Source organism: Panthera tigris, chromosome D2, assembly GCF_018350195.1.
Source record: "Panthera tigris isolate Pti1 chromosome D2, P.tigris_Pti1_mat1.1, whole genome shotgun sequence".
NCBI classification, from domain to species: domain Eukaryota; kingdom Metazoa; phylum Chordata; class Mammalia; order Carnivora; family Felidae; genus Panthera; species Panthera tigris.
The window spans coordinates 70,852,213-70,876,700 of NC_056670.1; the positions used below are offsets into that span (position 1 = coordinate 70,852,213).

The 24,488-nt window shown below is 40.5% G+C and overlaps 1 protein-coding gene across 4 annotated transcripts in view; it reads left to right on the plus strand.

Moving 5' to 3' along the window:
- FHIP2A (FHF complex subunit HOOK interacting protein 2A) overlaps positions 1–24,114 on the plus strand; it is a 37,008-nt gene extending 12,894 nt beyond the window's left edge. For 2 of the 4 annotated variants that reach the window (XM_042960149.1, XM_042960152.1), the window contains 14 exons: positions 745–849; positions 1,292–1,414; positions 7,017–7,316; positions 7,532–7,728; positions 9,012–9,126; positions 9,626–9,702; positions 9,789–9,981; positions 10,459–10,628; positions 11,019–11,162; positions 12,032–12,122; positions 15,179–15,322; positions 19,804–19,944; positions 20,558–20,682; positions 20,780–24,114. In XM_042960149.1, the coding sequence (XP_042816083.1) occupies positions 745–849; positions 1,292–1,414; positions 7,017–7,316; positions 7,532–7,728; positions 9,012–9,126; positions 9,626–9,702; positions 9,789–9,981; positions 10,459–10,628; positions 11,019–11,162; positions 12,032–12,122; positions 15,179–15,322; positions 19,804–19,944; positions 20,558–20,682; positions 20,780–20,885 (2,031 nt within the window). In that variant the 3' untranslated portion in view covers positions 20,886–24,114. The remainder of the gene's footprint in view (positions 1–744; positions 850–1,291; positions 1,415–7,016; positions 7,317–7,531; positions 7,729–9,011; positions 9,127–9,625; positions 9,703–9,788; positions 9,982–10,458; positions 10,629–11,018; positions 11,163–12,031; positions 12,123–15,178; positions 15,323–19,803; positions 19,945–20,557; positions 20,683–20,779) is intronic. The other 2 variants (XM_042960150.1, XM_042960151.1) reach the window with 2 other exon arrangements.
- Positions 24,115–24,488: the final 374 nt, after the last annotated feature.

Here is a 24,488-nt window from a genome sequence, read left to right on the forward strand (position 1 = left end):
ACTATATTCATTTTGTGACTGTTTTCATTGCGAGGCAGCATAAGCAGGTCAATCATAGAACATAGAACCTTGTTAGTTCGTGCTCTCTTAACCCACAAAGTAAGTAATCATTTACCTCCTTTTCAGCAAAGATCAAAAACAGCTGGCATGTCATAAACACTTCTTCATTGTTTATAATCATCATAATGTAAATAATTTTGCAACTAATGTAAAGCAGCACTGTTAGAATGAATCACAGCATTTTATACCAGAGGGTTCCTTTTATTTACATATACGTGTTGGAAACGTATATACATATACGTTTACTCCTGCATCTCTGCGATGGAGGGTTATTGATCACCCATCATTAGTGTAAGTAACAAGATTCTGCTTTTGCTTTAGCCGTGGATTTAACCATAGTAGTTTCATGTTTCTGTAGTATTTAGAACATAAACAGGTTGATGTTGCCTGAACCAGCTCTGATCTCAACAACGTGTTACTATCAGGCTGCTTGTAATTACATTAGCCTGTGGTTCCATAAGCTATATTGTAGTCCCAGATGTAATTTTATTTCCAGAATACCAGTCATTAATATTCGGTTGAGAATTTGATTCTGACGAACTCATTAGTTGGCCGATTGCCTTGGCTTTTGAGGGTGAAATATATTCACGTATGCATTTCTCCTCTTCTTTAATTTAAAGGCTTTTGAGTGTGTCTGTATTGCCTGTTTTCTTCTTGTTCGTGTTTCTTTTTTCGCATACCCAGTGTCCTCCCGGAATGAGACAGCAGGTGTTGGTGTTCTACACTAAACTTCTGGGAAGAATCCAGCAGCCACTACTTCCACACATTAATGTACACAGGCCAGTGCAGGTATTTTGTCCCCCTTAAATTTGATTGGATTTCTTTGAGCGTATACATTATTTAATACAATTTTTCTGAGAGGAAAAATCACGAAGTTATTCTCAAAATAACGTGTAAATGAGCAAATCCTTGAGCTTTTTGTCTACCTGACATGGTATTATATATGCTCTTGATGTTTTTCTCTTAAAAATTTATATGTCAGTTTTTCCTTTAACTTACCTCTGTGACACCTCAAGGAGAGTTTCTTGTGCACCTTACTACTTTTTTAGGGCAATTGAAAAATTAGTAGATCTGTTTTGTTGTAGGTGATTTTAAATAGTGTTCTATCTGAAAAATGCAAGGTATTTGCATTATTTGAAAAATTTAAATACACTTAAGGCAAACAGACGACTGTTTACATACTTGTAAAAAGTAACCTAAGTTTCAAAATTTGTTTTAAATTTTTTGACAGAAATTAATTCGACTGTGCGGCGAAGTCCTTGCAACACCAACGGAAAATGAAGAAATCCAGTTTCTCTGTATCGTGTGTGCAAAGCTGAAACAAAATCCCTACTTGGTTAATTTTTTTCTGGAGGTACGGTACGCTTCTTGTCAACCTTCAAAGCATGCTTATATTAAAATTATTTTGAGAATTGAATTCTGTAAGGAATATTAGAAGGAATTACATTTGTGGGTGTCATATGGCTTGTTTTACCTCCTAGAATTATTTTTCACTTAAGATCACTGTTTTAACTTGAATCTTCTGAGGAAAACAATTTTCAGAGAAAATAGTTGAGCCAGATATATAGGGCAGCACGGGGTCTCGACACATAGAATCAAGGCTTAGCAGGAATGCAGCTTGAAGGGGAAAGTCAGGGAGAGAGAAGTCACAGAAGTTTATAAGCTATCATGTTTTCAGCCAAGCATGCTCTAGTGTGGAGCATGGGTGACCCGGACTGGGGCAGGGATGGTGTGTGCAGATTTGGACAGATGTGCAAAGTCACGAGTTAACCTCTCCAGCCTGGGATCACAGTTGGGATTGCTTTCATGTTCTGTACTGTCTTTTCTTAGCCATAGTCATTGAATCATACTTTACTTATGACATCAACTAATATTTTGGGTTTTACTTCTAGTTTTAAATTAGACGATTTTTTTTTAAGTTTATTTATTTTGAGAGAGAGAAAGAGAACGAGCACGCGTGTGCACATGAGCAGGGGTGGGGCAGAGTGAGAGCAAGAGAGAGAAAGAGAGAGAGAGAGAGAGAGAGAGAGAGAGAGAGAGAGAGAGAGAGAGAGAGAATTCCAAGCAGGCTCCACACTGTCAGCACGGAGCCCAGTGCGGGGCTTGAACCCACAAACTGTAATAGCATGACGGGAGCTGAAGTTAAGAGTCAGATGCTTAACCGACCGAGTTAAGGTGCCCCTAAATCAGACAATTTTTGTGTACTTTCTTCTTTCATTAACTTTTTGTTTTGTTTTCAGCAGTGAAATTATTAGGAATATGGTAGAAAAAACAGTTTCGATTTTTTAGTTTTTTAAAAAATCTTTTTCTCTTTTTTCTTTTCTTTTTTTCGCCCTAGATTAGGTATAAGTTACATATAGTGCAGTTTCCCCTCTTTGGGTCTACGGTTCTCTGAGTTTGACACACAGTCACGTGGCCACCACCACAGTCGAGCTACACAACAGTCGCGCCGCCCTTCGCACGTCCCTTGTAGCCATCCTGTCTCCACCCCTGTCCCCGGCAATCACTGATGTGTCTCCGTCCCAGGTTTCCTCTTGTACAGAAAGTCACAGAAATGTAATCAGCCTTTGGGGTCTGGCTGTTTCTCCTTGGCAGAATGCATTGGAGGTTCGTGGATGAGTTTGGTCCTTGATATTGTTGAGTAGTATTCCATCGTATGGATGCGTCACCGTTGTTCATGCATTTAACCAGTTGAGGGACTTGGGGTTGTTTCCCGTGTGGGGCAGTTATGAATAAAGCCCCTCTGAACATTCACACCCAGTTTTTTTGGTGCGTGGATTTAGGTTTTCACACACTTGGGTCACTACCCGAGAGTAGGCTTGCGGGATCGTGTGGCAAGTGTATTCTGATTTTCGTAAGAAACTGCCGCACCGTTTTACTACCTGGGCTTATCGTTTTGCGTCCCGTCAACAACGTATGAGAGTAGTTCCCGTTTTCCACAGCCTTGTCAGAGTGAGTGTTGTCAGGGTTTGGTTTTGTCTTTAAAAGCTTGAGCCAGTCTAGTGGGTGGGTTTGTTTTCTATCTCACTTTACGGAGTTAAGCCACCCGAGATCCGCTTCTGCGCTCCTGATGACGACGGACAGGCAGCCGAGCTGCACCATTGCATGCATTTAAGTTTCTGGTTGAAGATGAGGATTGTGAATGCCAGTTTCTCGTGATGCGCCTCATATTTTGAAAGTTTGCTTCAAAACGGCTGGAATACATTTATGAGTTCAGATTTCAAGGACTTATTCATTAGAATGATATTACAGTCTTTTAGTTTTCGATATAAATATATCAAGTATCTCAGTCTGGCCAAGTCAGATGTTTCTTCTCAAAGTACACTTTTACTTAAGTTTTCTTAGATACCCTAGTTACTTAAATGCATGGATTTTTGCCCGAGCTTAAGCTTTAAAAGGATTTTTTATCAGAATCTCTGCAACTTACTCAGAAGTACACAGCCATAGATCAGAAGGAGGGAAAATTTGTGGGCGTATGTAAGGTGATGGCGAGATACCCTTTGTTTACCTGTCCTCAGAGAAATGTTTATATTTTTTTATAAAAAATTTTTTTAATGTTTTTATTTATTTTTGAGACAGAGAGAGACAGAGTATGAGCAGGGGAGGGGCAGAGAGAGGGAGACACAGAATCTGAAGCAGGCTCCAGGCTCTGAGCTGTCAGCACAGAGCCCGACGCGGGGCTCGAACTCACGGACCGTGAGATCATGACCTGAGCCAAGTCGGACACGTAACCGACTGAGCCCCCCAGGTGCCCTGAGAAATGTTTATATTTAGACCTCTCTCCAAAGAACCCCCGGAATCAGTGACATGTCTGCTGTAATATGCCAGTCTTACAGCACATACCTCTCCACAGCCTGAGGTGGTAGGTATCTTCATTTTCTCAAGACTGTTCATAAGCTTTTAATGTAATTTTTACAGTCTCCCTGGCATTAGAGTTATTTAAGTGCATTTTCTTTTCTCCTGCTGGCCAATAAGTTCCTTGAGGACGAGGACCCTGTCTCATTAATCTTTGGGTTCCCACAGCTTCTCTAATATCCGGTATAATGTATAATAACTGCTTAAATAACACTATTGAATGAATGAATGTTCAGAACAATGCAGCTATATTACTCGTAAGTGTAGAGGATAACAAAAGTACTTTGCAATTCTCATGCATGTGTCCCCTAAAGTCTAATCTCTCTTTTCATTTATATCAGCCACAGTTTACATCTCCTATGATTTAAATGCATATGGTAAATGAATTAGAAACCGTCTTTGTCCTAAAGGAGCGTATAGTCTGGTGACAAGGGTAAGGCTCATACTCAGACTATAATCTGAGGTAAAGTGAGTATCTTAAGGGTACAAAGTAAAAGTACCTTAAGCCTCGATAGGCTGAAAGGATTACATCTGCTCTCGGTGGTCAGGAAAGACTTCGTAGAAGAAACTACCTTTGATGTGAGCCTTGAGAGATGTTTAGAGAAGAATAGATGAACATAAGTAAGGGAAGGAAGGTACAGAAGTGTGTGGTGTGGTCAAGAAACAGTACACTTAGGATATTGTGATAAGCGAAGGGCCTGAAGAGACAGACAAGGAGTTGGTCGAAGGCTTTGAATGGCAGGACGAGGAATGTGAACATGCCTGCAGTCACTGGGGAGCCATTGAAGATTTTGGAGCAGGGATGTTATTACACGGTGGTATCTGTGCCTGAAGTTCAATTGGCGGCAGCATCTTGTACAGTGGATTCCTTTGAGTGGAGAAGGAAAAGCAGAGGAACTAACTCGGCAGCTGGGGGAGTAACCCCAATGAAAAGCGACATGGACTGTAAGCGGGAAGCAGTGGGTTGGAATGAAGTGAATATGTTGAGGAGACGCCAGAGGTAGATTCGGTGGGGTCTCGTGCAGGAAGAAGAGAAAGGACGACGAATGTGTGAACTCCTGAACCAGCAAGGCTGTCGCTGACAGAAAGAACGGAGCCCTGGGGGAGCTTATGTTGAGGGGAAAGATGGTGGTTGCGGTTCTGGAGGTTCCGAGTCCTCCTGGTGTCCTGTTGGAGAGAATTGGCAGGTATCTGGTCTCGCAAACCTGCGATTTGGGAGAGAAGTCTGTGTTCAAGAGATCTGACGGTTGTGTGTATAAATGTGCTTTGGCTGTCATTAAGATCCCTAGAGCAGAAAGTTTCGGGAAGAACCAAAGTGCAAGAGAAGGCAGCATTTCCTCATCGCCTACGGAACTTTTAAGAGACGCTGATTCCACCACGCTGTTGGACACTGACAGGAATCGAACGTTGTCAACCATACTCAGGAATGTGAGCAAACAAATAAAAATGCAGCTTCGTTGGTTCCTCCTCCGAATATTCCCATTCGGCAGGTCTGGGTCTGACGCAGGCGTCTGCGATTTTCTGTAGCCCCACGGAAGACCGTGACCCTGACAGTCTTGAGTCCTACTTTGAGAAACGCTAGTTTAAGGATTGAATGCAGTCCTAAGAGTATCCTGCCCTTTGCCATTCTTATCTGAGATACCACTTCCAACAATATTAGTAGAATTTTAGATGGAATCGAATGTTTTACATTCATAAAGATTGTGATACGCAGTTTTCTAGGAAACGGGACGGTTCTGTCGTTCTACAGAAGCGTTTTCTCTTAACGTGTGCTGCGGGCTCGATTTCTCAAGAAGATTGGTCCAAACTATATTTTTAACTGTAATAAAGGTGATTTATCATAGCTATCATCTAACGTTGGAAATAGAACTTTGAATTCATTCAGCATTTAATGCACCTCTGTGCTAGGTGAAATATGGTGATCGGGCCTGTGGAGAAGCTGGTTTATGATGACGTCTAACCTGTGTGTGTGATTTGATTTTTGTTCTTGTGTTCAAATGGAAAACAAAATACTCTTTGCCTTGAAACGAATGGTTAGCTTCGGTTGAGATTCTCTTTGTGTCTGGGTGTGTGTGTCGGGGGGGTGGGGCCGACATGTCCAGTAAATCTGTTTCCATCAAGAACACTAAGAAAAAGGTTCTGAAGAGGGGCACCTGGGTGGCTCAGTCAGTTAAGCGCCTGACTCTTGACTTCAGCTCAGGTCAGGATCTCACAGCCCATGGGATCGAGTTCTGGTGTCGGGCTCCATGCTGACAGCACAGAGCCTGCTTGAGATTCTCTCTGTCTCTCTCTCTCTCTCTCTCTCTCTCTCTCTCTCTCAAAACAAATAAATGTTAAAAAAAAAAAAGTCCTGAGAATATTGAGTCCTTTTTCTAAAGTAAACATAGGAAGCAAAGGAAAACACAGAAAAATCATCTTAGAAAACCAGTCCTAAAAGAATCAATGTGGAGGCTATGTATTTTCAGTAACCCAGTGAGGAGGAAACATTTAATTGCAGTTGAAAACTCCTGAATCTTCTTTCTCCCCCCACTAACATGAGTTGTTTGTAGCAGTAGTCAAATAGTTACCACTAGTACTGTTCATTGCTGTGGTCATGGTACATTCTGCAGTTAGTGTGACAAGTGTTCTAGATGCCTCTGCAATTTAAAAATATTTAGGGGTGTTTGGGTGGTGCAGTCAGTTGGGCGTCCAACTTCGGCTCAGGTCATGATCTCACAGCTGGTGGGTTCGAGCCTCACGTCCGGCTCTGTGCTGACAGCTCGGAGCCTGGAGCCTGCTTCAGATTCTGTGTCTCCCTTTCTCTCTGCCCCCGCCCAGCTCGCCCTCTGTCTCTCTCTCTCATAAATAAATAAACATTAAAAAAAATCTAAAATAAGTAAGTAAAATAAAACATTTAAAACACAGTTTGTTGAAGTCTGAGTATTTTCATTTGTTCTAACACTTCTTCTATCTGTTGCTACGTTGGCTAGACTTTATGTTAATTATAGAATTGTAATTCTGTAGAATTATAGGATGTTAATTACAGAAAAACCAATAAAAATGTGACTTCTGTTTTATAAGTGTTTTGAAAGGAATCTTACAGAACATGTATTCTTTTTCAGAATAAGTTGAAATCACTGGCTTCCAAAGGAACACCAGATGTAATTTCAGAAGACACATCGAAAGGTCAAGGTCAGGATTCCTTGTCAACAGACACGGGACAGTCGTGTCAGCCAGAGGAACTGTCTGGTGCCACGGGGCTGGAGCACACAGAGTTAGATGATGAGCCTCCTCACCAGCTAGATGACCTGTCCACGAGCCTGGATAATCTCACCGTCACCTCACTACCGGAGGCCACCGTCATCCGTCCCAACCAGGATTACAACTTAGTGAATTCCCTGTTAAATCTTACTAGAAGTCCCGTGAGTCTCCTTTACTCTTCCCCACCACCCCCCACCCCACATCCTGATCACAGTTACATGCGTTTGAAATAGAAAAAATATATATATATATACATATATAGAGATCCTTATTTTCGTGTAAAACATTAAATCTATTTAAGTTGAATTTTTTCCAGGCAACTTGCCTCACATACGTCTAATTCAAAAATTGAAGGGGTGTGTGTTCTTCCCATCAGGATGGCCGAATAGCTGTGAAAGCCTGCGAGGGCTTGATGTTGTTAGTAAGTCTGCCGGAGCCTGCGGCCGCCAGGTGCCTCACACAGAGCACTTGCTTGTGCGAACTGCTGACCGACAGACTCGCCTCGCTGTACAAGGCCCTACCTCAGTCAGTGGATCCGCTAGATATCGAGACCGTGGAGGCAATTAACTGGGGGTGAGCACCGTTATTGTGTTTTCCCCTAGACGTGGCTTCTTCCACCTACACTTTCAAGTTCACTTCTGTTGGCAGTGACATAAACGTTTAGTTTTGGAAAGAGGGACATTACTTGCGATCATTAAATGGGATTATGTTCGGAGACCCATTTTAAATTTGTTACCAATCAGGAACGAGTTGGTATGGGAACAGTACAGCTGCTGCGTAGTTATTTTTCCATTATACTGATCAATTAAGACCTTAATTACATTAAAACCAATAACTGTATCTGATTTTTTTTTTCCCTCCGAAAGACAGAACATCCTTTTATAAATACTTTCTGCAGCCTCTAGGGGAGTCTCATGTTTGGTGGCCTGTGTATATGGACTCTCCCCTCCTCCCTTATTTTTTTACCCCCTTTACCCGTCTTTTGGGGCCCCCCCTGATTCTCATTGTTAGATGTGATCATCACAGAACATTTATAAGTTTATAAAGCAGCATGAGGAAAATTGCCCCTAATCCCATCATCTATAAGCAGCCTAATATTTTAGTATAATAACCTGTTATAATTTTTCTGTGTATTTTTAACTCTTCCTTGGTTTTTACCTGTCTTTTTTTTTTTTTTTTTTTCACTTTTTAAAATATTTATTTGAGAGAGAGAGAGCAAGTGTGAGCAAGGTAGGGGCAGAGGGAGAGGGCAAGAGAATCCCAAGCAGGCTCCGTACTCAGCTGACCCCCACGTGGGCCTCCATCCTGTGACCCTGGGGCCATGACCTAAGCCGAAATCAAGAATTGGGACGCTCAACAAACTGAGCTCTCCAGACCCCCCCTACTTGTCTTTTCCCCCTGATATTCTGCCAACATCCGTAGGGCAGACCCATGGGTTTACTTTACTACTGTGTTGCAAGGCAGGAAGAGAAGCAGGCTGCTTGTTTCTTTTTGCACACCTTCCTTTACCTTCCTTTTCTTCCATCCCAGCGGCTGAGAACCTCAGACGCTTCATTCCTGCCACTGGGTCGTATTTATGGCGGAAGCATGAGGAGCCGTCTGTGTGTTTTTTTCCTCCACAGCTGCGTTCTTGTTAGTCTCTCTCTTTCCACTTAATGAGTGAAATTATTTACAACTTTTGATTTAAAAGGTTTTCTTTTCCCCTTGGCTTTCTTTAGTCATCCGGCGTCGCCTGTGTAAATATATCTTACTGTGTAAGTTCATTCACATACCTTTATCTTTCCATATGTACTGAACTGGATGAATGCTTTCAGATAACTTTGGACTAAGCATTTCTCTCCCATGTCTCCCTACAGCTTGGACTCATACAGTCATAAAGAAGATGCTTCAGCATTTCCAGGAAAACGAGCCTTAATTTCATTTCTTTCCTGGTTTGATTATTGTGATCAACTCATAAAGGAAGCACAAAAGGTGTGAATTTTTTTTGTTATTTATTGATAATTTTTAAATGTAAATGTCTATTTTAGGATAGCACAGTAAAATAAATACAAACAAAAAAACATGTGCGTGCGTGTGTGCGTGTGTGTGTGCGTGTGTGTTGCCACTCTGGAATAAATCACAGCTCAAGCTCTGACCTTATATGTCTTTAAGTATTACAGTGGAAAGCTTCATAAGGTGACATCAACCTCCCACCATTTCAACTCCTTGGGGAGATGCTAATACTGTGATGTGATTGGGATAATATTTTTGTCCTATCTGTCTTGTTCTTGGAAATTTAGATGAAATGTAAAGGACCAAGTAGCTAACATCTAAGCCAGGTTTATGTGCCATCAACAAGACGGTCAATAGGCAAGTTTGTTTTTCCACATTAATTCAGATGGAGGGTGCAGACTGGCTTGTCGATGTTACAGATTAATCTCTCTTTCCCATGAAAACAAAGGAAGATAATGATGCTCCTCCTATATTCTAGACTGCTGCTGTTGCTCTTGCCAAAGCTGTTCATGAAAGATTTTTTATTGGCGTTATGGAACCTCAGTTGATGCAAACGTGAGTGGCCCTTTTCCATTAAAAAAAGAAAACGTTGCTATGTTCATGTTATTTTTGCCCACTAATTACCTGTTTGTTATGCCCAGTTCTGAGATGGGTATTCTGACATCAACTGCCCTGCTCCACCGCATTGTTCGGCAAGTAACCTCTGACGTTCTGCTTCAAGAAATGGTGTTTTTCATCCTTGGAGAACAGAGGGAACCAGAAACTCTGGCCGAAATTAGCAGACACCCTTTAAGACATAGGTTAATAGAACATTGTGATCACATATCTGATGAGGTATGCTATGTAATGATTTAGAATTGGACTTCCATTCTTGGAAATATGACTTTAATGTACTTGTGATGCTTTGAGTGCAGCCTCTTCACGTGGCTTTAAAAATTGAAAGCATGCGGGGCGCCTGGGTGGCTCAGTGGGTTAATCTTGGTTTTGGCTCAGGTCACGATCTCACGGTTTGTGAGTTCGAGCTCTGCATCAGGCTCTGTGCTAACAGTGCAGAGCCTGCTTTAGATTCTCTCTCTCTCTCTCTCTCTCTCTCTCTCTCTCTCTGTCTCTCTCTCTCTCTCTCTCTCTCTTTCCCTCTGCCCTTCCCTGGCTCGTGTGCTCTCGCTCTCTCTCAAAATAAATACATAAACTTCAAAAAATGATTTAAAAATACACCAGTAAATAAAAATTGAAAGCATGACTCACAGGATGGCAAGAAGAATAATGTATTTAGACATATTTCTCAGCCTTTATTATCATTTTTGGTTTCAGATAAGCATAATGACATTAAGAATGTTCGAACATCTCTTACAAAAACCCAATGAGCACATTCTTTACAACTTGGTCCTAAGAAACCTAGAAGAAAGAAATTATACTGAATATAAGCCTGTGTGTCCAGAAGATAAAGATGTGGTGGAAAACGGATTGATAGCAGGAGCCGTGTAAGTTCCCATCTAACTCTGCAAGTTCAGCATCTTATATTGAATCCCAATTTTCTCTCTCCTCCTACTTCTCTCCCTTATTCATAAAAAAACAAAAAAAAACCTCTTACCGTTTATAAGATTTTCAAAAATAAAGTTTAGATGCCATGATAGCACCATCCCTTTAAGTCACAAGTGGTATTCATTAAACCTAACAAAATCAACGCGTTCTTGAGTTTGATGTGCATGTAAGATACTAATATCCCTATAAAATGTAATCGTCTTACTGGTAAAGTTATGTAATGTTTTCTAAGACATTAGAAAAGAGAATGGTAGACCATCTTCTGGTTTAGAAAATGTAGTAAAATTTCGTCTTTTTTTTTTTTTAATACATCATTAAATTAAACATAGAGATCTCGAAGAAGACCCGTTATTTACTGACATTTCACCAGATAACACTCTTTCAAATCAAGAGTGGCTTAGTTCTTCACCTCCTGCTACTCCAGACCACCCCAAAAATGATGGGAAAACCGAAGTCCATAAAATTGTAAATAGGTGAGTTGCCATGTAAATGTGACTTACATTTCTTTTGCTTGGTTTTATAACCTATGATAGCTCTGTTCTTAGGTTGTTCTAGTGATATATTGTGAATTCAATTTTCCCTTCTTTTATCTAAAGATTATATCAGCTTTTTGTCATGTTTATGTAGCAAGTGACAGCCTAGGGGCAACAGTCAATAGCAGAAGAGAAGAGCTGTCTGAATATAGAAACAAAAACAATAGTGGTTAGGTAAACCTTCAGAGTACCCTACTTTGTTTTAATAACAATCATTGTAAGTAATTCCCAGTTGGAACAACAGGGGGAATTTCCGGTTTGACAGATTGTACTTAGTACACGTGAACTGACCTACACTAAGCCTAGGACTCTACCTTTTTGGTAACTGTGGTTTTTACTTTTTTTTTTAAGTGCGCTTTCTGTGGCGATGTTCTCTTTCTGCCTTTGCAGTGCTGTCACTGCTATGCCTGGTTCTGGCAGGTGACTTTAGAGAGATTGCCTGTGGCTCAAGATGTAAAATTAGGGTGCATAAAAATCTTCGGTTCAATTACTTCGAAGCCGGTTTCCTGAGATGAGCAGATAACGGCGGTCTCTCATTGTGCTGTAATGTAGAAAGAAGTTGTCGTCTTAGGCTTCCTTCTACTTTAAGTGAAATGAGTGATTTTTAAATAAAACCTTTGAGATAATGAAAGCGTAATCAGTAAAACCGATTCAAGATTAAGTACTTATGCCTATGTCATTTTGTTTTTCGGGTTTCCATTTGCATCAGTGTTTGGCTAAACTGAAGATATCACTCGATAGTTTAAGACATAAAGATACTGAATTGTCAGAGTATTTATGTTAACTGCTTGTGGCTTTTTTCGTTGAAGTTTTCTCTGTCTGGTACCCGATGAAGCAAAATCATCCTACCATGTCGAGGGCACTGGATATGACACCTACCTCCGAGATGCTCATAGGCAGGTAAGTGAGGTAGTTATTTTTGGACATGAAATCTAGTAAGAGTGTACATACACACCTTGTCCTGTTACCCACAGTCATTTCTCCAGAGGTTTCCCTTTCTCTGCAAGACCTGAACTCCCTCTGCGACATTAACTTCCGGCAGGTGACCTTACTATGCCTTTTACTCACTGTGTCTCTGTCCCAAGATTTCTTTCTTTATGTTTGCTTCCCTCCCCCCCCATCCCTCTGCCTTTTCCCCATTTCTCCCTTTCCTGTGTCTCCCTCCCTCTCTGTCCCCACCCTTCTCTTTCTCTCCCCCCCCGTCCCCACCCTTCTCTTTCTCCCCCCCCCACCGTCCCCACCCTTCTCTTTCTCTCCCCCCTCTCCCCTTCCCCTATGTCTCCCTCCCCCAACTTTCCCCTTCTCCTGTGTCTTCCTCTCCCCCCGACTTTCCCCTTCCCCTCTATCTATCACCCCTCCTTCCTTTTCTTTTCTTTCTATACTTCAAATTGTATCTCCCCCCAATACTCTTCCCTGCTGATCCAAAACATAACTTCTAAATGTTTCTACCACCCACCCTTGCTCTCAATCCACAGGCACTGCCCTGACCCCCTCTCCACCTCTGTTCTCACCCACACCGTTATTTATTTACAAGTGCCCGCCCCCTCATGCCCTGCCCCTGTGCGGGATTTCTCTGCCTGTCTGGAAGGACTCTCTCAGAGGTCATCTGTGAAGAAGTGAACTAAACAGCCTTCTGTCAGTCTTCTTCCCTCTCTGGCGTTTCACAGAATTCCCGGTTTTGAAAAGTCTCAAGTCAGAACAATACACATTTAATTTTCATTTAAATCCTTGAGATTGAAGTGTGCTGTTATGTATAATTAATTTGCATGCACCTATAGTTAATTCACAGTACTTTAAGCCTGAATGCAAGTCCACATTACTGCTTGAGTAACTAGAGTAATTCTGTAGCTAGTGATGTGGAGAACAAAGGCAAAAGAAACACAGAAAAAAAAGTAAACTCCCTTACTAGCCCATCGGCAAGTCCTTGAGACAGGCAGAGTGACCTTCCTCTAGGAACCCAGCTGCCTCGATGTTGACCCTTTGCTAGGGGCAAAAGGCGGTCTCAGCTTAACATCATCCCAACCTCTAGGATCCTGTAAGTCTTCTATAAAAATCCTTGTAGAAACTTCCTTTATCTCTGCCCCCCAAGAATATATGTTAGCAATCATCCTCCAAACATATGGCCCGCTAATATATATCTGAAGGGTCTCATGACTAAACTTTTACTCTTAGACAGTAGTAAATGACCTTTTCCTAACAACAGCTAGCCCCCCTCAAGGTCCTGGAAACCTTGCTTCCAAATTCCTTAGAGACTTAACGCTGTCCCTGACCCCCTCCCAACTTGAAAGTATAGAATCAGTCACTCCTCATAACCCCAGTGCAGTCTTTCTGCCCACAGGTCCTGTCCCCATGCGTTAATAGAACCACCTCTTTGTACCAAAGATGTCTCAAGAATTCTTCTTGACTGTTTGCTCCTGAACCCCAGTATTTCACATCAAGCTAGCACTTTCATGAACGAGAAAGTAAAGGCAATACAATAGTGGTCCCAACCTCAGTAGTCTCCCCTGGAAGTTTAAACTGCTTTTATTCTTTCTGTGAAGTTTCATTTCCATTTTCTACAAATGCACTTATTAGGATTATTTCAGAAGTGCTAGAAAACAGATGAGAGATAAACAATTTTTAAACTATTGCTGTCTAGGTCAGAATTTCAGATATGTTAATGGAAAAATGCTTAATTAAATATTGGTGAGTGGTTAAGGATAGAAAATGGTCTGTTGAAAGCCAAATCAGTTAAAACTCACAATATACTGAAGAAGCTGGCTTTTTGGTGGTTTTAAATATGTTTTTCTTTTAAAGATCAAAGTTAGTGCTTCATGGTGAGGACATGTTTTGTTTCAAATTCAGGTAATTTCCAAACTAGAGACGTCAAAGTAATGTCGCTTTATTGAATAAGGAGAATCTGAAAAGTGAAAGAATGGGGAAGAAAACTATGCTCTAAATGTCTTTTGTTTAAACTTAAGTAAATTGTATATTGGGGAAGACTTTTCAAATTTTTTTTTATTATGTGAGATCTTATGCTTATGAAAATCCATGTTGTTTATCCCAGTGGTAAACTGAGGAGTGAAGGGCCAGTTCCTTATTATTTCCAGCCTATTTACCAGCACTTTGGTAAAAAGGTGAAAAGAAAAAACATAAACTACCAGCCCTGATTATTTTATGTTCAACAGACATAACAGTTACTCAGTTAAATGCAATAAAGGTTTTTGTTTTTTTTTTTAATTTTTCTTCATGTTTATTTATTTTTGAGAGAGAGACAGACAGACACAGAACGTGAGGGGGGGAGGGGCAGAGAGAGAGGGAGACAGAATCGGAAGCAGGTTCCAGGCTCTGAGCTGTCCGCCCGACGCCGGGCTCTAACCCACGAGCTGGGAGATAATGACCTTAGCAGAAGTCAGATGCATAACCGACTGAGCCACCCAGGCGCCCCCAATAAAGGTGTCTAAACGCTTACTCTGGGTTTTGAGCTCCTTTTCACTGCGAGGGTAGCAAACCATTTGCGGAGCACGCTCCACGCAGCACTGATGTGTCCTGTGACAGCGCGCCCCCTGTAGGTGCGCCATGGGAAAGCCAAGCCTGCCTTCTCCGACAACGTACATCTGTTCATCCGTTTGCATGCAACGTTTCCAAATCAATTTGAAAATGTGGCTAGGACTTACTTTGCTTTTTAAATATTCTCTAAATCTGTGATTAAAAATAAGTAAAGAGTTACGTTCCTCTAAAGGAAAACACATGCTATTTATTCATCAGCATATGTTGGTACAGGTGTTAGAGTCTTACCTGTGCTTCTAGTGAGGGTGTTGTTACCCAAGTCATCTCTCCCTCCCTCTCCCATGGGCGCCTCACAGGGAACGCTGGGCACGCAGGTGGATATTTACATGCCTCTGTGAGGAAATACTTTCTATTTAATCTCCATTTGTTTCGGTTTGTTCTTTAATGATGCAAATGCTTTTCCCTAGTTCCGGGACTACTGTGCTATCTGCTTAAGATGGGAGTGGCCTGGGTCTCCAAAAGCATTGGAAAAGTGCAATTTAGAAGCTACTTTCTTTGAAGGTCATTTTTTGAAAGTTTTATTTGACAGAATGGGAAGAATTCTCGATCAGGTAATAAGCTTTAAAATATTAATTGTCATATTGTTTTGTTACTATTCACCGTGGATTCATCTCTAGTCTTAGTTTAGATCTTTAATAAAGTAGTTCTGTTTTCGTGAAGCTCAGCTGGCAACAACCAGTGCGTTTCTGATGCATTTGTTATGTTCAAAGCCTTCATTTGGCCTGACGGCTGTTGTCAAATTCTATATTTCCCTTCTCATTATAGGCTGTTGTCTTAATATCCTTAACACATTTTGGAGGTGATTAGAGTGCTTTCCTTTTACGATGAACTTAGAAAGCCTTTTAGTATAGTTAGTACAGATACAGATTGAGTCAACCTTCAATTCAGAAGACCTTAAATGTCATTTCAAATTGAATCTCCAGCACTCTGGTCTCATTAACATTACGGAACAATATTAGATGAATCCGCTTCCTCAGACAAAGGACTTAGGAATAAGACTCATTTTCAGAAGGGGGAGGTGAAATAAAAAAGGTAAATTTACTTATTCCAAGGTAGATAAAAAAACTACCATCCTCTGGTCTGTTGCTCTGTGTGTCTCACTGACAGCCAGGAGAAATGAATTTGGGATTATGGAACCCCTCCCTCCCTCCCTCCCTCCGTCCCTCCCTCCTTGAAAAATGAACAAAGTGAGGATGCAGCTTTGAAATGCCTTACACTCTGGGATGTACGCTTGAAATGAAACCACCTGGCATGGTACTTGCCTTAACACAGAAATTGACTTCACCAATTTGGAACTAATTTAAAATTGTATATTAAAGTAGTTGTTCTTTTTCAGCATTTTAGTTAAATATTTATGTGAGCAGAGGGAGTTAATAAAAGAAATTTACTCCATAGGCAGGCTGTCCTCAATAACCAGAAAGCCAAATAAAGAAATTATAATTTAAGAAGTATTTCACTGGGTTCCGCTTCAGACAGGACTGTTTCTGGTAGTAATCAGTAAAGAGATAGAGTAAGTCCTTTTTTCTTTTAACCTCTTGATAGCAAGTGCTGTATTTCTCGGGTTTGGTGGGTCGGTTGTTCAGTCCAGATCTGGTGGGTGTGCTGTTTGCATGATGGCTGCGTAAGCCTCCTGGGTAGCAAGCAGGGTTTATCAGTTCGTTGTGGTGTTTGAGCTGGTTTGCTAGGCTTTCTCTGGATCTTGGGTATTTTTCCCTTTAGTTTGCAGAGTGCCGATATAAAAGGGAATTCGGAGACAAAATATCCTGAAATGCTGCAGAGTTTTTCTTATTTCAGCGGGTCGCACGTCACGGTGCAGAATCGGTTCATCCACCCTGTCTCCACCATTCTTCCGTAACCCTGAATGATAGGCAGGACAGACTTCTGCTGGAATTTTGTCAGGGAGGAATCCCTAGTTTCAGTTCGTGTGACTTAAGCTCCTACGCTGCGGGGCACGGCCTCAAGCCTTTTGTCTTTAAACGCGTGGTTTTTCCAAGCCTTTTTTGGTAAGAACATGATGCAGTCAGATCTCAGAGATAATCATGAGCCCCGGCGTGCCAAGCGCGCTTGGTTTCGTTTCATTTTCTTTCTTTTTTGAATGTGTTTTCGCTGAGGGTGATGTTTGCTTGTAATTTTCTTAGTGTACATTTCTGCTAGGGCGGGGCTTACCAGTCTGGGATTAAACATTGACTGCAGCTAATTCGTAAAGTAGCTAGTTTCTGCATGTTCAATTACACTCAAGTATTGTTGGTACTATTGTGTTGTCACAATGTTAATTTTTATAAAGTACTCTATAACACATTTAGTACCGTTTGTGATGATTTTATAAAGATAGCAAAATGCCGAGGTCCATGAGCGGAACGTAAAGAACACCCGAATGTAGGGAGGCTCAGCTTCTCTCTGCCCTGACAGGGAAGGGTTTCGTCTTGGGTAACTGAGCCACGTGTCACATTTCCTTCTTCTAAGGGGAAGCTGGTATTATTTGCCATCACCTCCTACTTAGATTTGCTTGTAAAAACTGAATGAAAAAAACAATTTAATCCTTTAAAAAATACAAAGCCTTGTTAAATACACGAGTTTTTAGAAGTTTCAGAGGCTATTAAATTATTGAGATAGAGGCTGCCTGGGTGGCTCAGTCGGCTGAGTGTCCGACTCTTGATTTCAGCTCAGATCATGATCTCACGGTTCTAAAGATTGGACCCAAGCTCAGGCTCAGGGCAGAACCTGCTTGCAATTCTCTCTCCCTCTCTCTGTGCCACTGCCCCACTCATGCCCGCTCCTTCATGCTCGCTCTCTCAAAATAAATAAGTAAACTTTAAAAATAAAGAGAAGTAAAAATTTAAATAAGAAAACTTTAAACTTGACTAAACAGTATTGTTTTGGTTGTCGGTAAATTTAGCCTTTTATTTTTTTAATTTTATTTAATTTAAAATTATTTAATTTTAATTTTTAAAAGTTTATTTATTTATTTTGAAGGAGAGAGTGTGAGCAGAGGTGGGGCAGAGAGAGAGGGAGAGAGACAATCCCAAGCAGACTCCACACTCCACGCAGAGCCCCACGTACGGCCCGACTTGGGGCTTGATCTCCCGACCTCAGCCAATATCAGGAATTGGATGCTTAACCGACTGACCCACCTAGGCGCCCCGGTTTATCCTTTTAGTAGAAGGGTGGAGACTGAGTTTGCTGGTAACCTCAGTATGCCGCCTTTCTTTCTTTTTTCTTTTTTTGTCATCAGTATGCTTTTAAGTCCAAAGTGTATTGTCCTAAAATTCCAGCTTTGTATGTAACGTGAGCGCAAAGATGCACCAAGCCCATTTGACCTGTCAGAAAAATCTGGCCAGCTTTCATTTCAGGTGAATGCTGTACAAAGTAGAAAAGAGGTCCAAAATAGGTATAAACACTTCTACTAACCCAAAAAAGGGATATTTGTATTAAAGAAAAAAGGCCAACTTGTTTTAAAGTTACTACCATTGTGAAGTAGAGACCATTTCAGAGGTAAGTTTCTATGTAGCTGAGATTTGTTTTCATTTTCACGTTAAAATATAATCTCAGCCTTAAATGTCTTAACGTAGGACATAGGTTCTTGTTCAAACAAAGCTAAAAACCAAAGTAACACCTTATGAAGAAAATACAAAGTTTAAGTGGCAATTTCTATCCTTGCCGAAAGCCAAATTTTGACTTCTTTATTTAAGCTCCTATAAATGGAAGAATTTGTGACCTAAAAACCTGAACTACCTGAAACAAGTCACATCCCAAACTGTACTTAAGTTGTCTTTTAAGGGATTTTGTTCACATGCTTTACAAATGCATTCTTCTAAGGATTTGCAAAAATGTTTCTTTTGTGCCTCAAACACAATTTAATGGGAGTTCATTGTTCCTTATGAATTGAGTCCTGGAGGCTGTTCTGTTGCAGATATTACCAAGTCGGAGAATATGCTTTCCAAACTCCCCTTCCGTAGGAATTGTATCTCCCTTCATTTATCTTGCTCGAGGCCCAGTTGTGAATAAGAGAGACTTAGGGATAGTTTTCTGCCCTTTCAGAAAATCCATGTTCGTGGATCTCGTGTTTAAAAACAAAAATGGTACAGTTGGACTCACAACACAGGACTTGAGGTCTTTTTTCACGCGAAGGCACCTTTGCTGTCTTCTGGCACTGTGCCCTCACATTCGTTGTCCTCCGAATGCCAGATGTTCCCTTCTTAGTTGGTGTTCCTTGTGTCAGGCGCTTTAGCGTCCGCTCAGTGAATGGGAGCGAAACAGGCAGAGTCCACGGTTAACATTCACTCGTCCTGAATCCCTTTTCCTTTCCCCGGGCTCGGCGTGTGTCCCTCGCTCGCCCCCAGCCCTCCCACGGAAGCCAGTTTTGTCTCAGCCACTCAGTTTCCTTTGGCTGCCTAGAAGGAAACTGGAAGGAGCAAGACTTCTGTTGAAAGTTCTAGAGACGGTAACAGCAACCATTTTTGTACAGTGTGCCCTTTTCTTTGATTTTGATGCACTTTGTAAAGCACCTCCAAGCCATTTTCCATGAGGAGGAAACAGATTAAAAATTTTTTTAAATCGAATTCAAGTAAAATTGTGATGCTACGTATAAAAAATGGATGAGGAACTGTACACAGATGTATAATTATTTGGGGAGAGTTAATGCTCTTGTGATAAAGGAGATGATCCTTGTCTGTAATCACCGTTTTGAACCTTCTCATTCGCTGTGAGGCTTCTGGTGGTCATTTCTGTCCCCAAATACTTCCCTTCTGCCCAGAAGGTTCTGGGCTGGTGATGCATAGGACTTTATTTTGTTGTGTACAGGCTCTTGATCATTGGTGGTAGTTGAGTAATCTAAAAGATGAAGAGTATCACTTCTAAAATGAGCCTACCGTATTTTAAAAGATCTTAATGACTGTTTTCATTGGAGGGAGGAATAAGATGGGATATTTTCCTTTCTTGAAAAGACCAATTGAAATGGTGAATGAAGTGCTCAGGTATATATACATGTATAAACAATGTCAAATGTCTTTGTTTTTTTTTTACCTCTCCACAGCCGTATGATGTAAATTTACAAGTCACTTCCGTGTTATCTAGACTTTCTCTCTTCCCTCATCCACACATACACGAGTACCTTTTGGATCCTTATGTAAACCTTGCTTCTGGCTGTAGATCCCTCTTCTCCGTAATCGTCAGGGTGAGTTCTTAGTTTTGTTATATTCTCTAGGATTGGCAAACCTGTCCAGTTAACATCTGGATGATTAATAGACGTGGTCAACATGTCCATTAACATTACTTATCATTGTATGTCATTAGTGTCACATGATGGAAAAGATTTTACATCTGCCGTCTAGAAGTCGTTGTACGATGGTGTGTGGAGGAAAAAAGAGAGTTTATTCTTTTCAATAATACATGTAACTTTTTTAAAATTTTTAAATTTTTCTTTTAAAGTTTGTTTATTTTGAGAGAGAGAGAGAGAGCATGAGCCAGGGAGGGGCAGAGAGAGAGAGAATGGGAGAATCCCTAGCGGACTCTGTGCTCTCAGTGCAGAGCCCGACGACGTAGGGCTCAGTCTCACGAACTGAGAGACCATGACCTGAGCCAAAATCAAGAGTCGGATGCTCAACCGACTGAGCCACCCAGGGGCCCCATATGTAACTTTTATATTTTAGGGAACAGATAGGACTCCTTTGCCAAAGACGGTTATGTGAATAGTGAGAGGTGACGTTTTTTATTTAGTAATAGGAAATCGAGTAATAGGCAGTTTTTTAATCCTGAAAAACCCTAGGTAGTTGACCCCAAGAACCCAGTTCATTTTGTCTCTGATGCAGGTTGTTGGAGACCTCATGGTTAGAATCCAGCGTATTCAAGACTTTACTCCCAAGCTTCTGTTAGTCAGAAAGCGATTGCTTGGTTTGGAACCTGAAGGCCCTATGTAAGCCAGTGTTTTACATGTTTTTATCTAAAAATTTCACCAAAACTTCATCATCTGCCGGTACGATTTGATTGCTTGCTTGCTTTCCTTTCCCCAGTATTGACCACATCACATTGCTGGAGGGTGTGATCGTGCTAGAGGAGTTCTGTAAGGAGCTGGCGGCCATCGCATTTGTGAAATACCACGCTTCCTCCACCCCGTAAATAGCATCCTCCAAAGAACAGAGGGAGCAGAACTGCAGTACACGTTTCATCAAAAAAAGACTCAGCTGCACCCAGCCGAGAGGATAAAAAAGCCTTTTTAAATGAAGCACTGCTATAAGTTGGACAGAACCTTTAAGAACACATGGAGTGGACATTCTTAGTAAAATGTTGTATAATGTTGTTTTCATTGGCGTTACCGTGATGGTTCTCTATATAAGATGGCACATCCTTGAATCCAGGATACAATCAAAGGAACTTCAGGAAATAAGCATCTCTAATGCCTGTGTGAAAAGCTGCAAAATTTCTGATGTCACGACTTTGAAGATATTTCTGTTATTTTAATATCCTTTTAGGTAGCAAGGCATTTTGACTCTGGGACTCAAATGCTTCTATTCTTTTGGATTAATAAGTAGCAACAAAACAAAACAAAACTAATTTTATAACTTTTTAAGGTCAGAATTCTTATCAAACAAAATATGAAAAATAAAAAAACTGTAGATGAGAAAAAATACAATTCAGGAACCATCGAGTGAGTTGAGTTAATATTAGGAGATAAAAATGTGTAGAGCACCATTAACTTTCCTCAGCTTTTCTAAGAATAACAATTTAATATGATGAAGAAATTCTTGATTAATATAATATATATATTTTTTAAAGAAACGTTCTTTTACTCTTTTGTGCACATAGCCATGTTAGCGATTGATTTTCACGTATGGGTCCCAGTGTATTTAAACTGTGTCATGTTTGCAACAATGTTGAATTTGTGCTCACCATTGGTAATGTTTGCTAAAATAGTATTTTTTAGGCTAATTAACATACATTGGGCTGAGAACTTTTTTTTTTCCTTCTATCTATCCCTCTCTGAAAGTTGCTTTATAAAATTGCTTTGTAATTTGATTTCTTATTGAACTACATAGGTGGGAACTGACTGATAACTCTTAGGCAGCAATCAAAATGCCAGTGGCCTCCTCAGTGTTTACATTTATTTTTTCATTTTGTTCAGTCTCTCGCTTTAAATGATTCTAAAGAGATTTCAAAAGAAAACCAGCGTGTCCTGTTTACATGTGAAAGAATTTGGGTAAATTGGGTATATATGAAGGACCAGTTCAGGAAGGCTGCGCTGTGCACAGCATGCTTATACTTGATTTACAAAATGGTGTTTGCTAATCCGCTTTCTGTTCTTTTAAGTGATGCTTATCACTCAAATACGGCTTTTAATTTCCTCTTCTTGCTCTCCTCCTCCTCTTCCTGAAATGTTAAGCAGCAGCACTTTGCTCTTTATCTTTCTATTTACTGATACTTTGAGGGAGTGGACTGTCAGGCTTCCCAGCCTGGAAGGAGCTGTCCCTGCTCCTTGTAACAAGTTGTTTCATGGAGCACGTTTGCATACATAATATCACGTGGCATGTGCATCCAAGCATGTTTTACCCCTACTGCTAATTTTGTTGTATTTGTGTTTCTGATTTATTTTCTAGTTAGTTTTGGCTATTTATTAAGAGCAGAATATCAAAAGATTACGAATATTCTTGGCTCTAGAATGCTTACCCCTGTTAAACCGAGAAGACGACATTTCTAATTTAATGCAGATCTTTGTTAGCTCAGTCTAAGCACATTTATTAAGCAAAACAAGGAAGAGCAAAAGTGGGAGATAGTCACTTTGTGCATGATTTTCTTCAAATGATTTTTTAATGATGGGAAAGCGTTCAGTTCCCTGTGTTTATTGATCAGCCCACGCGAAGGAACACTGCAGCATCTCTGTTTTTAGACATAGTTGTAGTCTACTTTGATGTAGGTTTATTGAAAATAAGGCATGAAGAGATACTAGATATTTCTTGATGTTTTCATAGTGTTCAGTGGATGTAATAGCGAGGCTATTACCTCTAAAGCCAAATACTACTTTATTCTTGATTTCACAATGGGACCTTATAGCGAATATATGACACCAAGCTCAGAAAAGCTTTAACTCGTGTGTGTGTGTGTGTGTGTTGCTTCTTAAAACATAATTGTTTTCCTAAGTTATTGTAATGATTTTGATCTGTAGTCAGCTAAAGCTTAAGGTGTAAGTTGTCTCTCTCCTACGTTTCTTTTCCTTCTTTCTTCTTGGTATTTAGTTCAGACAGACCTCGAGCCAGCCAGTTCTCCCAGGGAGCTGGATTTGTCAGTGAAACAATGTGCTACGTTCCTAGTCTTTTTCGTACTGTCTTGTGGAAGCCAAATATCTCTGTTACTCAGTGCTTGCAAACCAGTGACTCAAATGCACTGTGCTGGGCGGAAAGTACCGCCTTCACAGCCGATCGCCGTAGCAGGTTCCAAGCCGAACATTAGTCTTGCTTCATATCAATAGGAATGGGTGTGCACGTTTTCTTTTAACCTTCTAACAGGAGAGTCTTTGATTTCACTTTTAGTAATGAGCCACGTTCTTTACTTGATAGAACTCAGATTTGTCCTTAGGCAGTTATCACGTAGTACTCCCATTATAACTCTGTAACTGTAACGTTTTCATAATGTATCTGTCTGTGCAATATGGAAGCTGTGAGAGGGTTCATAGCTCTTTGGTTTAATTGTACATTATGTGTGTGTACATGTGTACATATATATATATGTGTGTGTGTATATATATATATGTATATATATATATATATATATAAAAGGACCAAAATCCTTAGCTTGCTTACACTGTTGCTAGTGTAAAGATTGTTACACTTCATTTTACAGGGCACAAATTATGGAATTACTTTGTAATTCAGGGTGACATATTTCCATAAATCATTGCATTAATATATAACTACCATTTAATTATGAAGTTCACAGGCATTGACAAGTTGCAGTGAAGTGAAAAAACAACAAGTTATATGGTAGTTATATTTTGGGTTTTACAATTAATCAAAATATGCATGTCATTGAGACATTCGATGTGTTAAAACATGATAGATAATCATATTTCTGGGCCCTGTAAAAATAGTGTTACTGCAATGCTCTGTTTGGCCTCCTGCCTTGTTTACATTAAACAAAGGATATTTGGTAAATTTTTCTATCAAACATTGTGTAGGTTACTGACAGTGTTACCATGGCCTGGAATTCTTGGGCCACCTATGAAGAAAAAGTCTTCAGATGGTGATCGTGTACCTACTATCTCTTCAAAAAGAGGTTGTGATCAAGTTCAACTTTTTGTGCTGATGATGCATGCAGGACTAAGAGGGATAATCTAAAAATAAATAATGTAATTTAAGCAAAGTGTCTTATATTTTTATAGAATTCTAATTGAAAACATTTTATTCACTGATAAGTCTGAAACAATCACTCGTAACACACAAAAGGATATGACACATGTTGGGGCGCCTGGCTGGCTAAATCAGTGGAGGATGTGACTCTCGGTCTCAAGGTGATGAGTTCAAGCCCCACACTGGGCGTAGAGCTCTCTTACACGCGCGCGCGCACACACACACACACACACACACACACACACCAGTTAATGGGTCACTATAGCATTGATTCCTAGGAGAGAACAAGAAGGGATAGAATCAGAATGTTTGAGGAGGGGGAATGTATAGCTTGAAAAATCCCCCCCAAGTGTATATCCTCCACCCAGCTCCTTGGTAATCA